Here is a 22,853-nt window from a genome sequence, read left to right on the forward strand (position 1 = left end):
CTACAATCAGGGAAAAGAAGCTGATTTCTCTTTTGACTGCCATAGTCCCCAGCATTTTCTCTGCCCACAACCCTAGATAAGCCAGCATGCCTCTTTTGCTCAACAGACTTTCCCTGAGGGCCTGATGTGCACAGAGCTGGAGAAAGAAGAAACATGGAGAAGAAAGAGCAGAGGCCCAGCCTTCAGCCTGCACCTCACAGACATCTGCATTCCGAGGCCTATGATTCATCATGGACGGAGATGTGTGACCAGGAAGGCCAGCAAGCAGCAGGCTTTCCAAGAGGGTAGGATCCAGCACTTGGCTGGAATGGCCCAGAGCAAAAAGTTGGAGAGTGGCAGGCTCTAAGGGGAAAGGGAGGGGGGACGGGAGGGACAGGGGTGGGGGGGAAAGAGCTCCATGGTATGTGAGGGTAAGTTCAGGTGGGGTGACTGGTCTGGACCAGCCCCCTCTTCACTGCTGAGGTCTGGGAGTGCAGCTGTGGCACCAGCTCCTGTAGGGAGAGGGGCTGAAGAAAGGAACTCACCACCCCCACATATACCTCTCTGCAGGGGGAGCAAAATCAGTTCTTCAAAGGCAGGACTCTGCCTCTGACTCAAGTGACTTCACGGCTGATTTCCAGTGAGGTGAGAAAAAGAGAACACCCAGTGCCTTGGCCCCCATACCTTTTAACACAATTTGGTAAAATATGTATACCCTAAAATTTACCATGTTAACCATTTTTTTAAAATGTATTTTATTCTGTTCCTTTTTTTTAAAAATTTTTTTATTGGGGAACAGTGTGTTTCTCCAGGGCCCATCAGCTCCAAGTTGGTGTCCTTCATTCAGTTTAGTTGAGGAGGGCGCAGCTCAGCTCCAAGTCCAGTTGCCGGTTTTAATCTTTAGTTGCAGGGGGCACAGCCCACCATCCCACGTGGGAAGTGAACTGACAACCTTGTTGTTGAGAGCTCGGGCTCTAACCAACTGAGCCATCTGGCCGCCCCTCTGGCAGCTCAGTGGCAGCTTGTTGTCTTCAATCTAGTTGTGGAGGGCGCAGCTCACTGACCCATGTGGGAATCGAACCGGCAACCCTGTTGTTGAGAGCTTGCACTCTAACCAGCTGAGCCATCCGGCCGCCCCCAGGTTAATCACTTTTAAGAGTACATACAGTTTACATTTTAAGAGTACATTTTAAGACGTACATACATATATCAGTGGCATTAAATAGTTATAGAAATTGTTTGGGTGTAGGGATAAGCAGATTCATATTGTGTGACCATCACCATCATCCGTCTCCAGAACTTTCTCATCTTCCCAAACTGAAACTCTGTCCCCATTAAACAATAATTCCCTATCAACTCATCCCCCAGCCCCTGGTTACCACTGTTCTAATTCCTGTCTCTATGAATGTGTCTGCTCTAGGTACCTCATATAAATGGAATCATACATACAGTGTTTGTCCTTTTGTGACTGGCTTATTTCCCTTAGCATAATGTCCTCAAGGACATTATGTTGTAGTGTGTGTCAGAATTTCACTCCCTCTTAAGCCTAAATAATATTGCATTATTGTGATTATAGACTGCATTTTGTTTATTGCATTTATTTGTGGTATCCCTGCTTTCAATTCTTTTGGCCATATACCTAAGTGGAATTGTTGCACCATGTAATAATTTTTGTTTAATTTTTGGAGGAACTGCCAAACTATTTCCATAGCACCTGCACCATTTTACATTCCTGCCAGCAATGCACAAGGTTCCAACTGTTCCACATCACCAATACTTGTTAGTTGTTTTTTAATAGCCATCCAATGAGTATGAGCCAGTATCTCATCGTAGTTTTGATTTGCACTTCTCTAATGATTAGCAATATTAAGCATTTTTTCATGTGCTATTGGTCACTTATAGATGCATTTTTGAGAAACAGCTATTCAAGTCCTTTGCCAATTTTTTAATGGGTTGTTTTTTTGTCATTGGGTTTTAGGAGTTTTCTATTTATTCTGGATATTAACCCTTTATCAGATATATGATTTGCAAATACCAGGGGCACCCAAAAATGTGTACACACGAATTGTATTCATCTTTTGTTATAGGTATATATTATTACAATTTTAATACAGTATTTTCCTTTCTTAAAATGTGTATACGTTTTTTTGGCACCCTCTGTATTTTCTTCCACTCTGTGGGTTGTTTTTTTACTTTGTTGATAGTCTCCTTCGATGCACAAAAGTTTTTAATTTTGATGAAGTCCAACTTATCTAGTTTTCCTTTTGTTGCTGGTGCTTGTGGTGTTCTAGCCAAGAAATCACTGCCAAATCCAGCGTCACGAAGATTTTCTCATATGTTTTCTTCTAAGAATTTTGTATTTTTGGCGCTTACAATAAGGTCTTTGATCTATTTTGAGCTAATAGTAGTATGATGTAAGGTAAGGAAGGGTCCAACTTCATTCTTTTGCACGTGGATATCCAGTATTCCCAATGTGACCATTGTTGTAAAGTTTGTCCTTTCCCCTATTGGATGGTCTTGACACCTCTGTTGAAAACCATTTGACAATACACGTGAGGGCTTATTCCTGGGCTCTCTATTCCATTCCATTGGTATATGTGTCTGTCTTTATGCAAGTACCATACTGTTTTTATTACCATAGCTTTGTATTAAGTTTTGAAATCAGGAAGTATGAGTCCCCCAACTTCTGTTTTTTCAAGATTGTCTTGGCTCTTCAGGGTCCCTTGAGATTCCATATGAGTTTTAGAATGGATTTTTCCATCTCTGCAAAAAACGTCATTGGGATTTTGATAGGGATTGCACTGAATCTGTAAGTTGCTTAGGATAGTATTAACATCTTAACAATAGTAAGTCTTCCAATCCATAAACACAGGTTTCTTTCCATTTATTTATATCTTACTTTAATTTCTTTCAGCAATGTTTTATCGTTTGCATTCTACAAAGACCTTTCTTTTACCTCCTGGGCTAATTCCAAACTTATTTTATTCTTTTTGATGCTATTTTACGTGGAATTCTTTTCTTACTTTCCTTTTTGGATTATTTATAGAAATGCAACTGATTTTTGTGTGTTGACTTTTTATCTTGCTGCTTTGCAGAATTCATTGGTTCTAATAATTTTCGTGTACGGAATCTTTAGGGTTTTCTACATGTAAGATTATGTCATTCACAAACATAATTTTACTTCTTCCTTTTAAATTTGGGTACTTTTTATTTTTATTGCCTAATTGCTCTGGTTAGAACGTCCAGTACCACGTTGAATAGAAGTAGAAAAAGTGCGCTTGCGTCTTTGACCATGGGGTATGTATGCTATTAGCTGTGGGTTTTTCCTTCTGCTACTGATTTCTAGTTTCATTCCAATTGTGATTAAAAAAGATACTTTGTATGATTTCAATCTTTTCAAATTTATTAAGACTTGTTTTGTGGCCTAACATATTCTTATGGTGTATCCTGGAGAACGCCTTTGCCCTTTTTTCCTGTTGGGCACATTGTAGTTTGGCCACATTCCTCCCCGACCCCCGATTTTAGCAATAAGTCATGGGTTGGCAGGAATGCTGCCTGCAGAACTAGAGAACGAACCCCTGGAAAGCTACAAACCCAGCCACATCTCATCTTAGATGTGAGAAAACTGAGGCTCAGAGGGGTCAGAGGCTTCACCCAAGAGCACCGGGACCATGGGCCACAGGCCCCATACAATGAACCATCACTTCTCTCCTGTGGCATCAGCAATGATCACACAGAAACAAAAACTTCCACCCCAGGTTCATTCAATAAATGTTTACTGAGCATCTATAAAGTCTAGGCAAGAGTTAAACCTTCAAATGACTCCCTCTCTGCAGGGCCTATCTACTCTAAGATGAACCTGGCCGTTTTGTTTTCAGGCAGTGAGAGGTGTGGATAATCAAATAGCTTCTGGTGCATTAGTTCCTATTTCATAAATGCACCAACTTGTCTCCTAAACTGGCCTCTATTTTAGGCTGACTACATGCTCATCTAGAAACCACAGGCACAAAGGTTTTAGAGACTGAAGGCCACACAGAAAAGCTCACGCTGTCTGCAGGGCTGGAATCTGAGAAAAAGAAGGTGCAAAGAGGGCCGTTAGATGAGGTGAAAACCTGAAGCTCAGAGAGGTTAAGGGAGTTAACGCAGAGCTATGGCCAGGCAGCTCCATCAGCTTTCTCACCCCAGGTGGCTGTCTAGGGGCACCCAGCCCTGACATGGGGTTGTTCATGCAATCCAGCTGCTGGGACAGGGAAGACATGACACATGACACTGCCTTCTCTGACTAGGAACAGTAAAGGTGGAACCGAGGACCCCGCCTCTTCCCCTCCCCGCCCCCCCTGCCCCCCAACCTCTGATCTCCGAGAGAACACTCGGCTGGGCTCAGCTGTAGAGCTTTGAGCCTTCACAGATTGGATTTCTGCTGTGTGGTGCAGGGGACAGAGCCCCCACAGGCGCCTCACTGACAACTGCCAAGGGATTCCCTGACCCATCTAGTCTGTCTCACTACTCTCCTGGGACATAAAGCAGGAAAGGGGATAGGGTCCCACTTTACAGATGTGAAAACCAAGGTGCAGCGAGGTGAGTCACCTGCTATGTCAGTCAGTCAGGCAGTCAGGGCTCAACCAGAGAAGCAGAATCAGTAGGGGATAAAGCCCCAAATCCACAGATAGGGTAGGCCACCAGGAAGGAAGGCCAGGCTGGGACTCTCGGGCACAGGCTGATGGCCTATCCTATATGTACATCTCTAATGCCACCTCATGCCATGGACGACTGCTGCCCTCTTTACTACTGGGAATAGTCATTCGTGCCTTTAAATCCAATCAAATTAGAGAAGAATTCCAGAAAACCTAAAACCAATGCAGAAAGCTCATCCTCAAGATTCTGTTCCTCCCGAACCACTTCTGCTAGCAGAATCTGTATCATTCAGGGGCTAATCAGAGAAGCAGAAGGTAGGATATATATTACGAGATTTATTGCCAGGAATTGATTTATGATTACGGGGGCTAGAGAGATAAATCTGAACTCTGCAGGGCAGGCTGCCAGAAAGGCAAACTGGACCTGTCAGCACGGACAGAGGCTGCTGTGCACCAAGCAGAATTTCCTCGTTGTTGCTAAAGAGTCAGCTCTGCTCACAGGGCCCTTTGAGTCACTGAATCAGGCCTGTGGGGACGCGGGGGAGGGGGCTTATCTAGGATAATCTCACTTGCTTAGTTAACTGGCTATGGACTTTAATCACACCTACAAAATACCTTCACTGCAACACCCAGATTAGTGTCTGACGGGATAACTGAGACTGCAGCCTAGCCCAGCTGACACGTCTGTGACTGCCCCCCACCCCGCCGTAGCCATCCAGTTACCCTTTCCCACCAGTGCACACTCTTCCACGCTTACCCTCAAGCTGCTGACAGTTTAACTTTAACCTGCATAATCAATGCCTGCGATTCTTAAAAATGGAGGTAAAATTCACATAACCTAAAATGAACCATTTTAAAGTATACAATTCAGTGGCATTTAATACATTCACCACGTGTGTACCCATGACCTCTATCTGGTCCCAAAACATTTCCATCTCCCCAGAAGGAACCCTCGTACCTATTATGCAGTCACGCCTCATCCCACCCTCACCGTCTTGATGTCTTGACATTTAGAAACCAATCTGGGCAGCAATGTTATCAGGGAATCATCAAGGAGAACGTGGTCGTGTAAAGCCTGTCACACCTGCTGATGTGCTGGGGGCAGAGGTGCCTTCCGTGGCGGGCAGGAGCTGAAGGCCAGCTACTCCTTCACAATATTGGGGCTGTAGTCCGGCGTGACAGCTTCGGCGAGCTCCCGTGCGTACATCTCGTATCTGCCTGTCATCTGCAAGCAAAACAGGTGCACTTGAGAGATTCCCGTTTCTAAACGCCCCTCCTTTACTCGCCGCCATCCTTTGCCACTAGGGGGCAGCCACAGGACAGAAATGAGTCAGGGAGGCTGGTCCACAGGCCGATTTCAGATGGTAATACTGAGGAACAACCCCTCGGGACTTCTTGGCGCTGATTCCAGGGCTGTGGTGAAGATCGGGGATGCTGAGATGACTCACACAACCCGGCCCCTCCTGCTGGAGCCTTCTGTGATTTGTTCATCCGGAAGGTGTGGCCTGCCCTGAGGCAGGACCGAGGGCTGTCCTGGGCTCCAGCAGAACCCTGAAGAACAGCCGACAGCCCCGAGGGCAGTGACCAGCTCCAGGTCACTAGCCAGGAGTGGAGTGGTAGCGATTTGCACCGTGGTCTCCTGGCTCTGGTTCTGGAGGCCCTACGACTCCACATGGCACTTCATGGTGGACACAGAGGCTGGGAGAGGGTGGGGGGAAGTACTGGAAAGCCCACCCAGGGTGCTTACACCCCAGTATTCCCTCGCTCCCTCCTTCCCAAAGCCTTCACAGGAGCTCATGCCCATCACCACAGCTTGGGAAGTCCTCTGTTTTCAACAAGTTACTAATGAGAAAACATTCTATTTATTAGAACAAGTTATTCCAACTTGTAATTTGCATGGATTCCTGCATTAATCTGAACTTCCCAGAAGAGGAGAGAAAGGCCAGACTTTCCTGTGGGCAATGCCCTGTTTGTCTGATGAGGATGTGAGATCCAGGGAAAGTGCCCCAAGGACCCACGCTCAATTACATGGGGAGCCGGGCCTAGAGCCCTTGTCTGGCTGGATCTGAAGTCCTGGCTCCTTCCAGACATGCTGGGCAAAGTCATTCAGTTGTGGTAATGTGACGTTCATTTGTATGTATGATTTGCTTATAAGTGGGTGCTGAGTTGGTGGAAATACTGCCCGACACTAATACAACAAACTTGGTTTGCGTCCATGATGAAATGCTATATTCTATGGCGTCCAAGGCCATGGCTGCCACTGCCCCATTCTAGGAGGGCAGGCACCTACACCCCTCTCATGATTCCTGGTGTCACAGGTGTTAGGTCTCAAAAGCTGCTTGGAACATTTGAGTTGAGCCTCTCGTTTTACAAACGGGAGCACTAAGGCCCAGGTGCAGAAAAGCCTTGCTTAAGGTGACCAAACAAGGAGGTGGCAGAGCCAGGCCTAGGTTCCATTTCTCTGCGTGACCCATTTCCCTCTATTGTCCAGACCTAGACCGTGGGGCCCGGCCACAGGCAGAGCCAGACACACACATTAATCTTGTGATAAGTGCAAATGCCTGGAAAGGAAAAAAGGATTAGAGAAGCCAATCCACTCTATTCTCCAGACAAATGAAATTGAGATTAATTTGTTTGAAGGCGCCCAGAATCTAAATCAGATGAGAGGAGAATTTATTGAGGCCTGCTGCCCGGGCATCATTTCACCCAATGGTTCCACCCGTGGGCACCACCACTGGCTGGAGCCTGCAAGGAGGCAGAGACCCAGCGTTCTGCTCAGCTCGGAGTCTCACCTGGACGGTCCAGGAGGGCAAACCCACCAGCCGGGGTTCCCAGCCCTGAGAGCAGGGTGGGGGCCCCAGCAGAGGAGCAGGGCAACAAACAGCAGGGGGCTCAGGAGCTCACCTTGAAGTTCCAGGTGTCATTCATCTGCCGGCAGAGGTTGAGGTTGAGCTCGGCAACCAGCAGCCCGTCCCGGTTTCGGGAGAGCCCAGGTGTGCGGCTACTGTCAGGGGCTGCCACGTAGCTCGAGCCATAAAAGTAGCCAAAGTTCTGGTGAGCTTTGAAAGAACAAAGGGAAACACCATGAGCTTTGTAGGCACATGGTGGGCTCTGCGGAGAGGCAGGCACATGGCGGGACACCCAGGGCAAAGGGTTCACACCCTGCGCCCAGCGTCTGCCAAATGCTGCAGCCCCAAGGACACACTTCCCTCCTCAGGCCTGATGGCCCAGACAATCGCTGTAAAAGTCACCCTCACACCCTCCCCTCTGCCTCTGGGAACATTTCTAAAGGTCACCCTTGTAGAGGTCCTAGCTTCTGTCCCCACAGCCCAAGGGAGCCATATGGCTCTGCAGGGCTTCCTGTGTGACCCACTTCCTGTGGTGGCCCCACACGCTGAGCTGGAGCCTATGCCCTCACTTGTTTGCCAGCTGTGTCACCTGTACCCTCACTCTACAGCTTGGCTCCCTCACCAGTAAAGTGGCCGCCCCACAGGCATGTAAGGAGCAGGTTGGCACAGGGCAGGGCCCAGCAGAGGCTCAGACATAGCAGGCAACCAGTGGACCTCATTTCCCTGCCTCTCCCCCACCTCTGTGTAGGGAGCTAACTGGGATTAGAGATTCTAGAAGTCCTGGGCCTAAAGTGTGTGTGTATGTGAGTGTGGGGGGGTATCTGGGACCCTTTCAGGATGTGCTTTTCTGGGAAACAGACCCAAGGGACACCCTGAGCTAGTTCAGACCCTGTCTGGGTGAGGGAGGCAGCCCCTCCCTCCCGCATTCCTTGCCAGAGAGGTGGGACCAGGAGGGCTTCCTAACAGAGGTGAAGGGGTACCTATCCTCAGATCAAAATAATCTGTGGCTTTTAGGATCCCAAAGCCATCAATGCCGGTGTTCTGGGGCATTTGTACAGCTGAGGGGGGTGACGGAGAAGGAAAAGGATGGAGGAAGTGAGGTCTGTAGGGTGGAGGAAGCACCCCCTTCTTCAGGGAGCTCACAAAGGGCTCCCCCACATTTTCTCCATCCATCTTCACACCAGTGCTGAGGGAGGGATGGAGTCCAACCCAATCCCCTTTGATACCTATTTGCGGAACGAGGTGGTCACAAGGCCAGGACTGCAGATCCATGTCCTGGGCAAAGTCAGGCTCCCACGAGTGGGGAAGAGTCAAGAGGAACCCACCCTCCGCCATGCCAGGTGTGCGACAAGGTCTGTGGGGCAGACGCTGCCCGGAGGCAGATGGAGAAGGGGACAGTGAGGCCCACCAAGAAAATTCATGGAACATACCTTTCTTCCCATCTCCAGAGGTAAACTCATTTGGAAAGTATTCCTGTGAAATAAAACCAGGTGAGATACACCCATAGGTGGCACTGCCTCTGCGTTCATCAGAAGTCAGGCTGAGGCAGAGTTAGGTAAGAAACAGTTAAACTGAGATGGAATGGCCTGTCCTCACTGGGCAATCAACAAGTACTTATTAAACGTCCCTACTGAGTCCCCAGCACTGGGTGAAAAATGCAGGCCAGGCAGCCAGCGGGGCATTTGACAAGCAAGGTAAAGATCTGGATTTTGCCTTTGGGGAGATCACAATCTGCTGGGAGACAAGAAAGGCATTGCAGAGAGGTTTGCAGGGCTGTGACTGCGGCTGGGGTTTGCCTGTTGAGTAACAAAGCCCCAGCTTGGAGTCTGTGAAGGCAGGAAGGGGATGTCCACACACTGTTTTCCATATTTTCCCCAAAGCCTAATGGAAACGGCCCATCAAGCTGTGATGGGGTTACACAGCTAATTAAAACACCAAGTTTCTTTATGTTGCCAGAAATTAGACCAATTGAGTGTAGACACCTTGGTTAGGTCAGACTGATCAGATGCTCTGATTAGAGTCTGATATCTGATCAGAATGGGGATGATTATTACATATCGAATGCATTGTGTTTGGTAGTCAGAATTGTTTAGTGCACAGGGCCAATGGAGAAAAATACGAAACCAGATGCTTGGTGGTGATAGGCTGAGAGCCTTTCAAAACAGTTTCAGCTAAAAACAAAAACAGACAAAAATAGAGGAGGGACATAGTGATATCTTTAAAAGTAACAGACAGAGCCAGTTTCCTCCCTTCGGGGGCCCTAGGATTTGTGGCATGCACGAAGAGAAGGAACAGGGAGAGGTGTGACAGGTACCCCCTCCCAGGGCAAGCAGACAGCAGCTCCTTTGCCTGTGGCCTTCACTGGACTGAAGAGGCTGGGACCCCTCTGGCAGGCAGGTTTCACAGCAGCTTATCACTCTGTTCCCTCCTCAGTACACCTGGTTGACCGAGCAGAGGAGCCTGGCCCGACTTCAGGGACTTACCTCACCCACGCGATTGATGGCACAGGTGAAGCAGTGATTGGCAATGGCTGCATTCCTGGCCTCGATTGGCCACAGGGACTCACTGTGAGAGAAGAACGAGAGGAAGCAGGTTACCGACTTCCCAGCCAGACTCTATGGGTGCTTGGCCCCAAGCGGCAGCCGGGCTGCCAGCCTTCCAGGCCTTTTGTGGGGATGGCCAAGGAGACTCGTGCCTGTGGGTGTCCTTTCTCCTGCAAGCAGGCCAGCCTGTTCTCAACTTGTCCCATGCTCAAGCCCAAGGAGCCTTTGGAAAGGGCCTGCTGCAGGCAGGAGGAGCCCTGGCTCAAATCTTTGCCCTGAGCCTCAGTTTCCTTTTCTGAAACTCCCTCAAAGGGAGATTAGACTGATTACAGGAGATTATGACCAGGAAGGTGAAGCTTCTAGAGGGGCCTGCATGGTAGGAGCTCCATCACTGCTACTTCTCGTGCCTTCCCTCCTCCTGGGTCGCTGAAGAACCTGCCTTCCAGGCCGGGCAGAGCCTTACCTGGAAAACATCAGGAGGGAGTTGGGGGCCTGGAGGCTTGTGCATGGCCCTGTGAAGGCTCTAATTGCCTGTCCCAACCCTACCCTGATGTGTAGTGTTGCAAAGCAGTCTCCGTAGGGGGAGATTTCAGGCTAAGTGAACAGAGTAAACCTGAAGAAATGTAGGTAATGGTATATATGTGTATGGGGTGGGGGGAAGACAGATTCTGTAGCAAGAGCCTCTCTTGAGCTGGTCCCCATTTCCCAGTGCCTTCCCGGTTTCTTCTTCTGAACCCCGAGTCTCTAAGCAGGGGCTCTGGTTCTCTTAGTGGCCCAGGAAGGAGGCAGCCCCCAGACACAGCTGAGCTGTGGGCTTTCCTCAGTCCAGCACCCGCACAGGGGAGGATGTAGTGGGAGACCTGGCCCCAACCAGAGACTGTATTTCTCCAGCCTACCAACTAAAATGTGCCGTGGAATTCAGAGGCCCTTCTGGTCACTAATTATCTCTTGTCTGAGGAACAACATCATTAAGATTCTGGATCGACAGGCATAATGCCCACTTAGAAACACTGAGTGACTGGGAACGAAATGCCCTGAAATCTTCCTTCCTGTCAGCATGCACCTGGTTTAAACCAGGGTGTAGGTGGAGGGGGTGGATGCTTGTCACAAGTCTAATTCTCAGGAGGATTCACGAGTCTGGAAAAAAAAAAAAATCACAGGCTTGATTGAGGGGCCTCATTTTGCTGCCTTTTTCCCCCAGCTGCTAAGCCAAGCTGACAAAACTTTTAAGAAAGGATTTTTACAGAAACACACCCGTAAATGACATTTACAAGAATTAAATAGACAGTTGCAGGGAGAGTGCCATAAAACGTCTTCCTTGCAATTCTCCAGGGAGGGTGCGCTGCGTAGGACTCAAACCCACAGCTGGCAATAAAACGTAGGCTCTCAAAACAAGCGAGGGAAAAGAAGCCGGAGGTTCATGAGAACCCAGTACGTGCGGGAAGCATGGAGAGCACAATGGGGGTATGGGGTCATCTACCATATTCCCAGTGCAGCTACTTGAGCCCCTGAAAATGATCAGAGTGGAAAGACGAAATGCCGTGAGGGGATGGGACAGCAGCTTTCTGGTTAAGGCACATATGTGGCCAAAATCTCCAACTAGACAGGCTGCATGGGAGTGCAGCAAGACTGTTCATCAAAAAGCACGTCAACTCTACTGTGTGCTTAGGACTGTGAGACCCCAAAATGAGTGAGGGCACCCTGCCAAACCACAACCAGTAGTGGTGGGGGGAGATGCAAGAGATGGGGATGGATGGTTCCGGAAGCTGGGAGCCGATGCTTGCATGCCGCTGGTGGGGATTTGCCCAGTATTGTGCTTAAAAATGCCTGTTATCAGTTCCACAAATAATTATCATTTTAAGAAAATCACCCAGAATCCCACCATCTTAATAAATGATCTGTTGTAATTTTTCCATACTCCTTGACCAACTTTGGCAAAAAAAAAGTTTACAGAGCTCTGGTCATGGCCTGTATACATCATTTTTGCTCACGGGTTTTTTGTCACGATGCTGCATTATCTTCATAAGGACTCTTTTCAGTGGCTGTATGATAAGAATCCATGGAAGAAATGGGCTGACACTTACCTAACCCTGACATTTCTCTCCCTTCCAGCTTTTTCTTATGATAGACAGGGCTGCCAGAACCATCTTCACGCATACAACCTTTCTTCGCCTCCTTTAGATACTTCCTCAAGTAAAGCTCTAGGAGTATAGTTATCTGGTCAAAGTGTGTGAACATTTTAGTAGCTCATGAAACACACTGCTTTCCAAAAGACCTGTTAGTATTTTAACTATCAGCCTCACCACACCCTTGAAAGGCATTAGTTGGATGACTGTTGGCTGAGGAAGGAAAATCAATAATTGTTAATAAGCCAAATAAGCTGCTGAGAACATAAGCAGTTGTGTGCATATTATGCTGGGTGCTTCTGCTTGCTTAATTGGGGCTAATAAAAGGGAGCAGGGTCAGGGAGGCAGCCATCTGAGTCTGAGGCAGCTTTGCCTGTCCTGGCCCAAGCGCCAGCCCAGATGCCAAGGGTGTTGGCTTCAGGTTCCTTTAGGGCCCTGTGGGGAGATGGAGCTTGCTAAATGCCTTACACATGGCTGGAAGAAGCGGGCTGCTCTAGGGAATGCCCCAGCGTTCTGCCCCGGCCCTGTGGCTGGAGGACCCGTATCCACCCTACCTCATGACGGCCAATGGGTGCTGTCACAGTGACCGAGTTGCTATGAGGCCCCGGGGAAATTCTCTGAGGGGAGAGCCAAGGTGTGATTTCCCTTTCTAACCAACAGCACCCCTCGTGGACACAGAAAGGACCTTCAGGTATACAGACCTGACAGTGGACTTGGGACCTGCTGTGCAAATCAGAACACTTGAGGGGATGTTACTCATGAGAAGGGGGCACGATGCTTAAAAGAAAAGGTAAAGTAAATTTCACATTCTGATATTTAGAAGAAATTAGACTGAAATTTTGTCAAGAATGAGGACAAGCGTGACAGTGGTGGCCACCAGGGAACTCGAAGCTGACCACCAGGGCTGCCCCCCACAAAGGACCAGGGATGCCCCTCCAGCCCCCACCCGGTGGGGGAAATGCCAACCAGGACAACAGAGAGTACAAGCCAGCATCTCCCAATCCAGGCATCCGCTTTGGAGGAAGTAAGTGGGGAAGAAAGATATTTGCACCCAAATTCCTAGAGCTCTGGTACTTGTTAATGATGCAAAACTAGAAACCACCCAAATGCTCAGCCATTGGGGAAAGAGAAGCAGCAGAAGGGCAGTCATCCTGGGTCATCTTAGCTCGGGTGTCATTATTAAATGAGGGGCCCCAGGGGTCTTGCCTAGACTCTCCAGGGCTGTCAGGGCCAGCCCCACTGACTTGATCAGAGTAATTTAATCTGTTTCGGGACAGGGTGACACTTGAACACGTGTTAGGTGTTGTAAGAAGAAAACACTTTGCTGGTTAAAAACAAGTTTCAGAGCCACTTGACTGGTTTGTTAAGGACCTTCTCAGCTTTTTCTCCCTCATTTGCTCCTTGTCCAGTATCGACCCTCCACGCACTGGATGCTGCAGACATGAGGTCTAGAAATCCACAGTCCCCCATCCCTTCAGGAGCTCAGCAGCTGTGATGGGGAGAGGAGCTAATGCTGGCCAGTCACCAGCTACTCTGGGCACTTTAGAAGAGGAGCCTTTTTGAATCCTGACAATTATGAGGGTGAGTAGGGAGGGTTATTACCATTTCAGGGTTTAGAATCATAGCAAAGGATAGTATTTCACAGCAGGAAAGCTCATGAGGGGAAATTGTAATTGATATTTTAGGTACTTTTTTTCACGGGAAAGTTGGTTAAATATACAACACACAGTCCCAGGGCTCAGAGTTGTCAGACGCGCTGCTGGTCGCGCCTGACTGTTCCGAAAGCCATCTCCAAGAACCCGCCCACATCCGCCTACTGAGGGACCTGAGCGCTCCGATGGTGGCCGAGGGGTTGAAGATGATCTCGGCCCCGTTGATGCTGTACATGAGCCAGTTGAGGGGGTGGTGCCGCCCGTAGCAAATGTTCACTGCGATCCTCCCAAACTGCGTCTGGAACACGGGATGGCCCAGGTTTCCCTCCATGTAGTACGTGGACTGGAAAACAAAGGGCTGGATATTGAAGGCTCTGAGCTGTAAGACTTCCCTTCCCTTAGACTTGGCAGAAAAAGTGAAATATCACCAGTATTCCAAAAGTGACACTCTTGGGTGTGACTCTAAGTTTCAAATTTTCTTTTTTTTTTATTTTATTAAATTTATTGGGGTGACAATTGTTAGTAAAATTACATAGATTTCAGGTGTACAATTCTGTATTACATCCTCTATAAATCCCATTGTGTGTTCGTCACCCAGAGTCAGTTCTCCTTCCATCACCATATATTTGATCCCCCTTACCTTCAGCTCCCACCCTCAAATTTTCAATATACTCAAAAACGAAAAACAAACAAACGAAAAAAACACAGGGGTGAAAACCCCCCAAAAACCCAGACACAATAACTACAAACCAATGCAAGGGGAAATCACCATGGCTTAACCATTTACCCACAATTTCTTTTGTGACACGTCAAAAAAAAAAGGAAACCGAAAACAAAAATCAAAACCAAAGCAACTTCCCACAGTGTTTCCAAGGACAAACTTTGGTGAGGTTTCAGTCATGGTACAACTGAAGGCTGAGGGTAGGTCAGTGTTAACCTGAGCTGGTCAATGTCCTCACCAATCACATGTTCCTATAAAGAATGTCAGAACTGAAGGGACCACAAGCTCATTCAGAGCAACCTTTGCCTGCTAGGGGAAGAACACTGGCGTGTGAGTGGGCATGTGACTTGCCCAGCTCATGCCAATCTGAGACTAGAACTCACACGCTGAGAGCGCTCTTCTCCACAAAGTCCCTGGGCATCCTACCCCGGGCTAAGGCTGTCCCTGCAGGGCAAACAGGTGGGATACAGTCCTGCCATCCCTCCCTCTCCATCTACCCGCTCGGGGTGCTGGGCCTGGGACATTTTCATGGATGATACTGGGGATGGGCAGAGGGAAGGTTGGGTCCCAAACAGATCCCCTCCCGGAGCATTTCACCTCCTCCCCTTGATTTCAAAATTTGCCCGAGTCGGGCAGCAACCAGGATGTGCACATGTGGTGGACACCAGAGCAGATCCTGGTGCATCGAGACAAGCCCTTCACTATCTACAGGGAGCTAAAGATTAACCCCAGGGTAAACAGGTGAGGGCACGCCTTCCTGTCTCCACATCCAGCTGTTGCTGAGAAACGCTGGGTTCTTCTTTCTCCCCAGGGACCTTGGGTTAGCTCTGCAGATCCCTTCTAGTCCACATGACCATCCCGAGAGTGGCTGGGACCCCCACAATCAGAGAAGGCAACGAAGGACTGGGGACGTCATTTCCTGAACAACTGTTTATTACTGATCAAGTTCACCGTTCATAACGTAGGTATTAGGTGGAGTTCATTTCCCTCCTTCAAATGTCCCCTCCCTCCATCCTACCCACCCACAAATTGGCATTAACCAATCAAAACAGCAACCCTGATTTATACCCTGATCACAAGCACGAAGCCCCACCTGACACACACGTGCACACTGTCATGTGCCGCTGTCACCCACTGTTACCCAACACACGGACATGGCTGAGTCAGTTCCCACATGAGCCATGGACAAGGACCAGACTGTGACAGGCGAGGAGCTCAGAGCCTGAAAGGGGCTGCAGAAATTATTTCACGTTTGTGCGTGATTCATGTCAGTAAGTATATACTACTTACTTAAAAGAAAAATTTCAGGAAGCCAAATTAGGTAACATTAAAAAAAAACATACCCCTCTGTGCTAAAGGTGTTTGGGACTCTCCCGGGAGTCCCCCCGAATCCCATCTGCCTGTGTGATGTGGGGCAATGTGGGGGGGCCCCCAGGCACTGCAGACACACTGTGTTCCAGTGTCGCATGGTGGGACATGACCCAACACAGAACTTCCCTAACGGAAAGGCTCAGTGAGATCTATGCACAGAAAAATGAGCAAGCCAGGTGGGTCACATGACAGACAGCTCACCTCGTTGAAATCGCCCACTCTGGGGATGTGATTTTTCCTGGTCTTGCCAAGGACTGCTCCGGAGTTGGAAATCACCACAGCTGTGTTCCACAAAATGTCTCCGTGCTCTGCGTCTCGTTCCAGGATGGGGGAGACCACCACCATATCATGCTTCTTCGCCAGCTGAAAAAAGTGATAACTATAGCAGGGTCCTACTTTCAAATCAACGGCCATAGATTTTTTATTGAAGAATTCAATGGTTCTTCTAAATGACTCGCGTCGGTTCAGAGCCATCGCTGGTTGTTCGGAAGACTAAATTCCAGTGTTGTCCTGATGCCCAACTGAGTGAAATAAGAATTGTCCTCTGTGCTACTGGTGGGAATATAAAATGGTACAGCCCTGCGGAGACGCAGTATGCTGGTTCCTCAAAAAATTAAAAATAGAATTACCATATGATCCAGCAATTCCAGTTCTGGGCATATGTACAAAAGAGGTGAAAGTAGGGTCTAGAAGAGATATTTGTACACCAATGTTCATAGCAGCAGTATTCATAATACTCAAAAGGGGGAAGCAACCCAAGTGTCCATCAGTGGGTGACTGGATAAACTAATATGGTGTATCCAAAGATGGGAATATTATTCAGTCTTAAAGGAGGAAGAAATTCCATGGATGTCATCCTTGACACAGATGAACCTTGAGGGCATTATGCTAAGTGAAAAGAGTCACAAAAGGACAAATACTGTATGAGTCCAATTTATGTGAAGTATCTAAAGTAGTCAAATTCGTAGAAACAGAAAGTAAAACCTTGGTTACCAGGTGAAGGGGAGTTGTTTCATAGGTATAGAGTTTCAAATTTACAAGAAAAGTTCTAGAGATTTGTTTTACAACATGGTGAATGTACTTAATACTACTGAACTCTGTACTTAGCCATGGTTAAGATGGTAAATTTTATGTTATGTGTGTGTGTGTGTGTTTTAAGACAATTAAAAAAAGAAGAATCATACTTGTCATCTACGAGTATAAAAAAAAAAAAAAGCTCTCTGACACTGAATTCCTTTTGTCTCAAATAAGAGCATTGGGACCTGGTGACCATCAGGATGAGCAGGCCCAGCCAGTCATTTGTCCTCAACTCTAACTAGCCTGTCATTACCTCTGGCCTTAATGACAGAGACAGGGGAAAGCAGAGGGGTGGAAGGGGATGCTGTGAGTTATGTAAGGCAGCCAGGCATCCCTGGGCGACTCAATGCACCCAGGTGTCTCCTGGCACCAGCTCTCATTCCCACTCTTTCTTTTCTCTTCCTCTGGCTCTGGGTCAGGAGTGTCATCTGCAATCGCCTCCTAACCAGTCCCCTTCCTCTTTTCTTCCATAGCACAGAATCACGAACCTGGTGAATGAGAGACTTTTTTTTTTTGTTCCCTATAGGCTGAGAATACTGATGTTTGAAATCACAGCTCAGTATTGACAGAATCACTATGATTACAGTTCTGCTCAGAAAACCCCTAAATGTATGTGTATAAAGTCTGAAATGGGATATGGAGAAATGAAAGTTCTTTTGTTTGAGGTGAGAATAAGGATAAGTTACAATTTATAACCTCTTTATAAGTTAGGGTTTTCTTTTCTTTTTTTTGATAACAGCTATAATCCACATAGTATAAAAATCGCACTTTTAAAGTGGTCTTCAGTACTTTCACAGAGGTACGCAACCATCACCACAATCTAATTTCAGGACATTTCCACCTCCCCAAATGGAAACCCCACACCCATTAGCAGTCCCCCCCCCCCCCCCCGTTTCCCTGTCCAGGCCCCAGCAACCACTAATCTGCTTTTTGCCTTGACGCATTTGCCTATTCTGGACAATTCATATAAATGAGCTCATACAACATGTATTATGAGGTTTTAATAAAGACAAACGAAGACCAATTTCTATGCTGATAAGATAGGCCATGTAGAGAAGCTTACATAACTCAAGTAAACAGCAAGTGGAGGAGCAGAGCTCTGGACAAGGAATTGGCATTGTCTCTGGTTCCCGAGTGCCAGCTCTACCACTTGCCACTGCAAAATCTATTATGGAGTCACCCCCAGGCCACCCTTCCCTGGCTGCAGCTCCCTCCCTGAAAAAGCCATTAAGGGCCCTTCTGGCTCTGAAACTCTCTGATTTTAAGTGAAAGTACACTAAAAAAAGGGCAGCAAATAGTCTTATCTAATCTTATCTGGCAAAACAAGCACCAAGCGGGTGCATTTTCCATGGTGAAGAGCCACACCCAGCAGCTGTGGCCTCGCTCTGTGACCTGAGCATGTCATGGCAGCTGCTGCCAGAGGAGCAGTTAATGTCCTACCTTCTGACAGAATCTGGTGGTAGGGCCATCTTCTGCTGACTCGGCAAATTCCGTCCAAGGAAGCTTCTCTCTTGTACAGAAAGCAAAGGGCATCGCTGTGAAGAGAAGAAAGGTCAGAATTATGTGCAACGCTCACGACCTGGTGACGGAGGGTCCCCACAAGAGCACACGACCCCAAGGGCCTCGGGCTGGCTTTCAAGTCCCATCCCTGGCTGTGGACACTGAGAAGACCTTACCCTTTCAGGCTTCATAGCAAAACAAGGGGCTAGGCCAAATGTCTTTCCTCCAGGCTTAAAAAACAACGACCGCACAGACTTGAACAGATATTGGCGTACCCATGTTCACAGCAGCATTATTTACAAGAGCTGAAAGATGAAAGTAACCCAAGTGTCCACTGATGGATGCAGCAGGGATAAACAAAATGGGGTGCATGCATACAGTGGAATATTATTCAACCTTAAAAAAGGCAGGACATTCTGACACATGCTACAATATGGGTGACCCTTGAAGACATTATGCTAAGTGAAATAAAACAGCCATAAAAGGACAAGTGCTGTATGATTCCACTTATATGAGGTACCTAGAATAGGCAAATTCACAGAGACAGAAAGGAGAATACTGGTTGCCAGAGACTAGGGGGAGGGGAGAATGGAGAGTTGTTTAATGGGGACAGAGCTTCAGCGGGGAACGATGAAACAGTTCTGGAGATGGATGGTGGTGATGGTTGCACAACAATGTGAACATAATGCCACAGAACTATACGCTTAAAAATAGCTAAAATAGTGTTATGTGTGTTTTTCCCCATAATATAATATAATATAATATAATATAATATAATATAATATAATATAATATAATATAATATAATATATATACTTTTTTTTTTTAACTTTTGCGAAAGGTACAGCCCCAAACTGTTCCCAACCAGCAGATCCCAAGCTGCTGCCAATCTGCAGGTTGGTAAGAGCAGAGTCAAGACTCCTCAGGTAAAAAAAAAAAAAAAGACTCCTCAGGGGAAGTATCTGAGGGCCACTGAGGATGGCGCTGGGACCTGAGGAGTGTCACCTCCTCCAGGGACGGAGGCTTCTTCAGGAACAAGAAAACCCACTCACTTAATGACCCCATAGGAAGTTTGGGGACCACTTGATGGGTTGAGCAGCCCCCAGGATAAATGCATTACAGTAACACGCAGCTTCATGATGAGGATACACACTGAGAAACGCGTCATCATGGCTTGGGCCGTTATGCAAGCATCACAGAGTGCACTTACACAAACCTAGATGGCTACTACACACCTAGGCTGCATGGCACAGCCTACTGCCCCTAGGCTACAAAGCTGTACAGCTTGGTACTGTACAAAACAACATGAGATCAAATCCAGCACAAGAGAAAATGATGCATTTAGTGGTTACAAGAGGGAGTGGGGAGGGGTGGGAGATGAGGCTAAAAGGGATCAAATATATGGAGATGGAAGGAGAACTGACTCTGGGTGGTGAACACACAATGTGCTATATAGATGATGTAATACAGAATTGTACACCTGGAATCTATGGAATTTTACTAACAATTGTCACCCCAATAAACTTTAATTAAAAAAAAAAGACAGAAAATGATGCAGTAAAGAGATACAGTAAACAGATGTATGAGGCTATTGCTGACCTAACACTGCATACTGTTTACAGCAAACTGTTTCTCAATAAGTAGAAAGAGTATACGCTAAAATTAACAGTAAAAAGTATAGTAAATACATAACCTAGTCACAGAGTCATTTATTATCAAGTATTATGAGTATGTACTGTACATAATTGTATTGTTATACTTTTATACGACAGCAGCATCACCACAAACATGTGACTAATGTGTTGCGCTACAATGTTACGATGGCTGTCGTGTCACTAGACCATAGGAATTTTTCAGCTCCATTGTCTTATGGGACCACTGTTGTATAAATGGTCTGCCATTGACAGAAACGTCATTATGTGGTGCATGATTGTATTCCTGTCCTATGATCTCTGACTAGATGACACCAAGGGGCTAATTCAATAGGAAATTTCATTAAACTCATTAATTTTTGTTTGCTTTTTTCCCAAACTGGATATATATATATATATTTCAAAGAACACCATGTATACTAGGTTCAAAATGGCAGTTTCCTGTGCAGGAGAGGGAAGGGACTGTGATGGAGGTGGGCGCCAGGGGCCTCTGGTTGTGTATATTCCATCACTCCACAGCCTCAGCCACACTTTTTAATATCTGCCAGTCTGATGGCATGAACTGGAATCTCACCACAATTAAATGTCCATTTCCCTTATCACTAGTGAGGAGGAACTCCTTGCCAGGTGGTCACTGGCCTTCTGGGTTCGTCCTCTAGGCCATCTTTTTAGTACCCTTTGCCCATTTCCTACTGAACTGTTTGTATTTTTCTTTTTGGAATATTGAATTCTTTGGACCGATTCTGTATGCTCTTTAGATTTTCCTCTTCCTAATCACCCAAGTCCATTTCTTTCTTTCCTTTTTTTTTAAATTAAAGTTTATTGGGGTGACAATTGTTAATAAAGTTACATAATTTCATGTGTACAATTATGTAGTATATCATCTATATATCACATTGTGTGTTCACCACCCAGAGTCAGTTCTCTTTCCATCACAGTATATTTGATCCCCTTTACCCTCATCTACCACCCCCTTCCCCCGTTAACCTGTGGTAACCACAAAACTATTGTCTATGCCTATGAGTTTGTTCCTTCATTTGTTTGTCTTGTTCTTTTGTTCTTTTCAGTTTTACATACTACATATCAGTGAAGTCATATGGTTCTCTACTTTTTCTGTCTGACTTATTTCGCTTAGCATTATAATCTCAAGATCCATCCATGTTGTCTCAAATGGTACTATTTCATCTTTTCTTATGGCAGAATAGTATTCCAAGTCCATTTCTTTCAGGAGGATTAGCCTAACGGAAGTTTCCAGATGCTTGCTGTTGTTCTGGTCACCCTGAACTGAATAAGCTGTCGGTGGGGGCGGAGGTGGTATGAGAAGCTGTGTGATGTGACTCGCGAGTGCTTTAACTAGTTACGACCTTGTTTGGGGGTAATCATTGTAGCCAACTTTTCCCAAACACAGGCCATATACCCAGCACAGCGCCTGGTATGATAATACCTGATATCCCTGCCTCTCCTCACTTCACAGAGTAGAAATAGAAGTATTAACTTCCCAATTCCTTCCAGTCCCAAGAAGTCTAGAACTAAGATGGCACCAGTGGCACCACCACCATCTTGGCTGCAGGGGTGGTGGCCCAAGGAGGCACCTAAGTGAGCACCAGGCTCTGCCAACAATAGCCCCAGGGGCCTTGGCACCAGGCTCAAGACTCCCCAGGCTCCTCTTCAGTGAAGAGGGATGAACTGTTTTAAGGAAGCCACAAAAAAAAGCTGTTGATAACAAAAGCAATCCTTAATGACCATTTATTCTCAGCTTTCAGAGCATTAGGAGAGACTCAAATGCCCCAAGAGAATAAAACCTCCCTTTCTGATTTCATTTCAGGTTGCTAAGCTCTCCAAATTTCTCTATTTCCATTTTAATGGCTCCCCCCCCCCCATACAACCACTGTAATGTAAACAAACTTTCAAAAAAAGGATGAGGGATGGAGGTTGGGGGAGGTTGGCTGCAAAGTCCCAACTAGTTTCAAATTAGGGAGGACGGGAGTTTCCCATTCATTGAACCAACACTCCCTAGGTTTACTCCGCATAAACCTAGACTTAGCTTTGCCCTCAGGAGCTGCCAGCTTAGATGAGGAGCTGAATTATAACCTGGTGTGGCTGCATGACATCATAGAGTGCTCAGTTTTGTGTAGGGGAATCCCCAGGGCCCTCACAGGAGGAGGTGTTTGTGCTAGGTCTTGATGGTTGAGTGGGAGTGTTCCAGACCAAAAAAGGGAAGAAGTGGGTGAAGCCATCCAACAAATATTTTTTTAGTGTCTATCATGTACCAGAAATTGTTCAAGTCACTAAAAATAAAATGGGGATTGGGGAATGAATAAAGAACATGTGATATAGCCATACAATAAAATATTACGCAACCATAAAAAGGAATGAAATTCTGACACATGCAACCACATGGACGGACCTTGAAAACATGATGGTAAGTGAAATAAGTCAGACACAAAAGGACAAATACTGTATGATTCCACTTATAGGAGGTACTTAGAGTAGTCAAATTCTTAGTAGAATAGAGGTTATCAGGGGTGGGGGAGGAAGGGGAATTATTATTAAATGAGAACAGAATTTTTGTTGAAGATGATGAAAAAGTTTTGGGAATTGATAGTGGTGATAGTTACACAACTTTAATGTCACTGAATTGTACATTTGTCAATGGTTAAAGTGATAAATACTATGTTATGTATATTTTATAAATTAAATTTATTTTTAATGTTAAAAAATAGGGGTGGGTATTAGGATGGGAATAATA

At 46.6% G+C, this 22,853-nt stretch overlaps 1 protein-coding gene across 1 annotated transcript in view; it reads right to left on the reverse strand.

Moving 5' to 3' along the window:
- Nucleotides 1-3,738: 3,738 nt before the first annotated feature.
- Nucleotides 3,739-22,853, reverse strand: part of UPB1 (beta-ureidopropionase 1) — a 32,141-nt gene continuing 13,026 nt past the window's right edge. The window contains exons 5-11 of the mRNA XM_074321939.1: nt 18,393-18,487; nt 16,077-16,238; nt 13,957-14,126; nt 9,946-10,027; nt 8,893-8,935; nt 7,518-7,672; nt 3,739-5,838 (exon numbers count right to left, since the gene is read on the reverse strand). Coding sequence (XP_074178040.1) covers nt 5,755-5,838; nt 7,518-7,672; nt 8,893-8,935; nt 9,946-10,027; nt 13,957-14,126; nt 16,077-16,238; nt 18,393-18,487 — 791 coding nt within the window. The 3' untranslated portion in view covers nt 3,739-5,754. The remainder of the gene's footprint in view (nt 5,839-7,517; nt 7,673-8,892; nt 8,936-9,945; nt 10,028-13,956; nt 14,127-16,076; nt 16,239-18,392; nt 18,488-22,853) is intronic.

The sequence above is a fragment of the Rhinolophus sinicus genome, linkage group LG16 (genome assembly GCF_036562045.2).
Source record: "Rhinolophus sinicus isolate RSC01 linkage group LG16, ASM3656204v1, whole genome shotgun sequence".
In the NCBI taxonomy this organism is placed as follows: domain Eukaryota; kingdom Metazoa; phylum Chordata; class Mammalia; order Chiroptera; family Rhinolophidae; genus Rhinolophus; species Rhinolophus sinicus.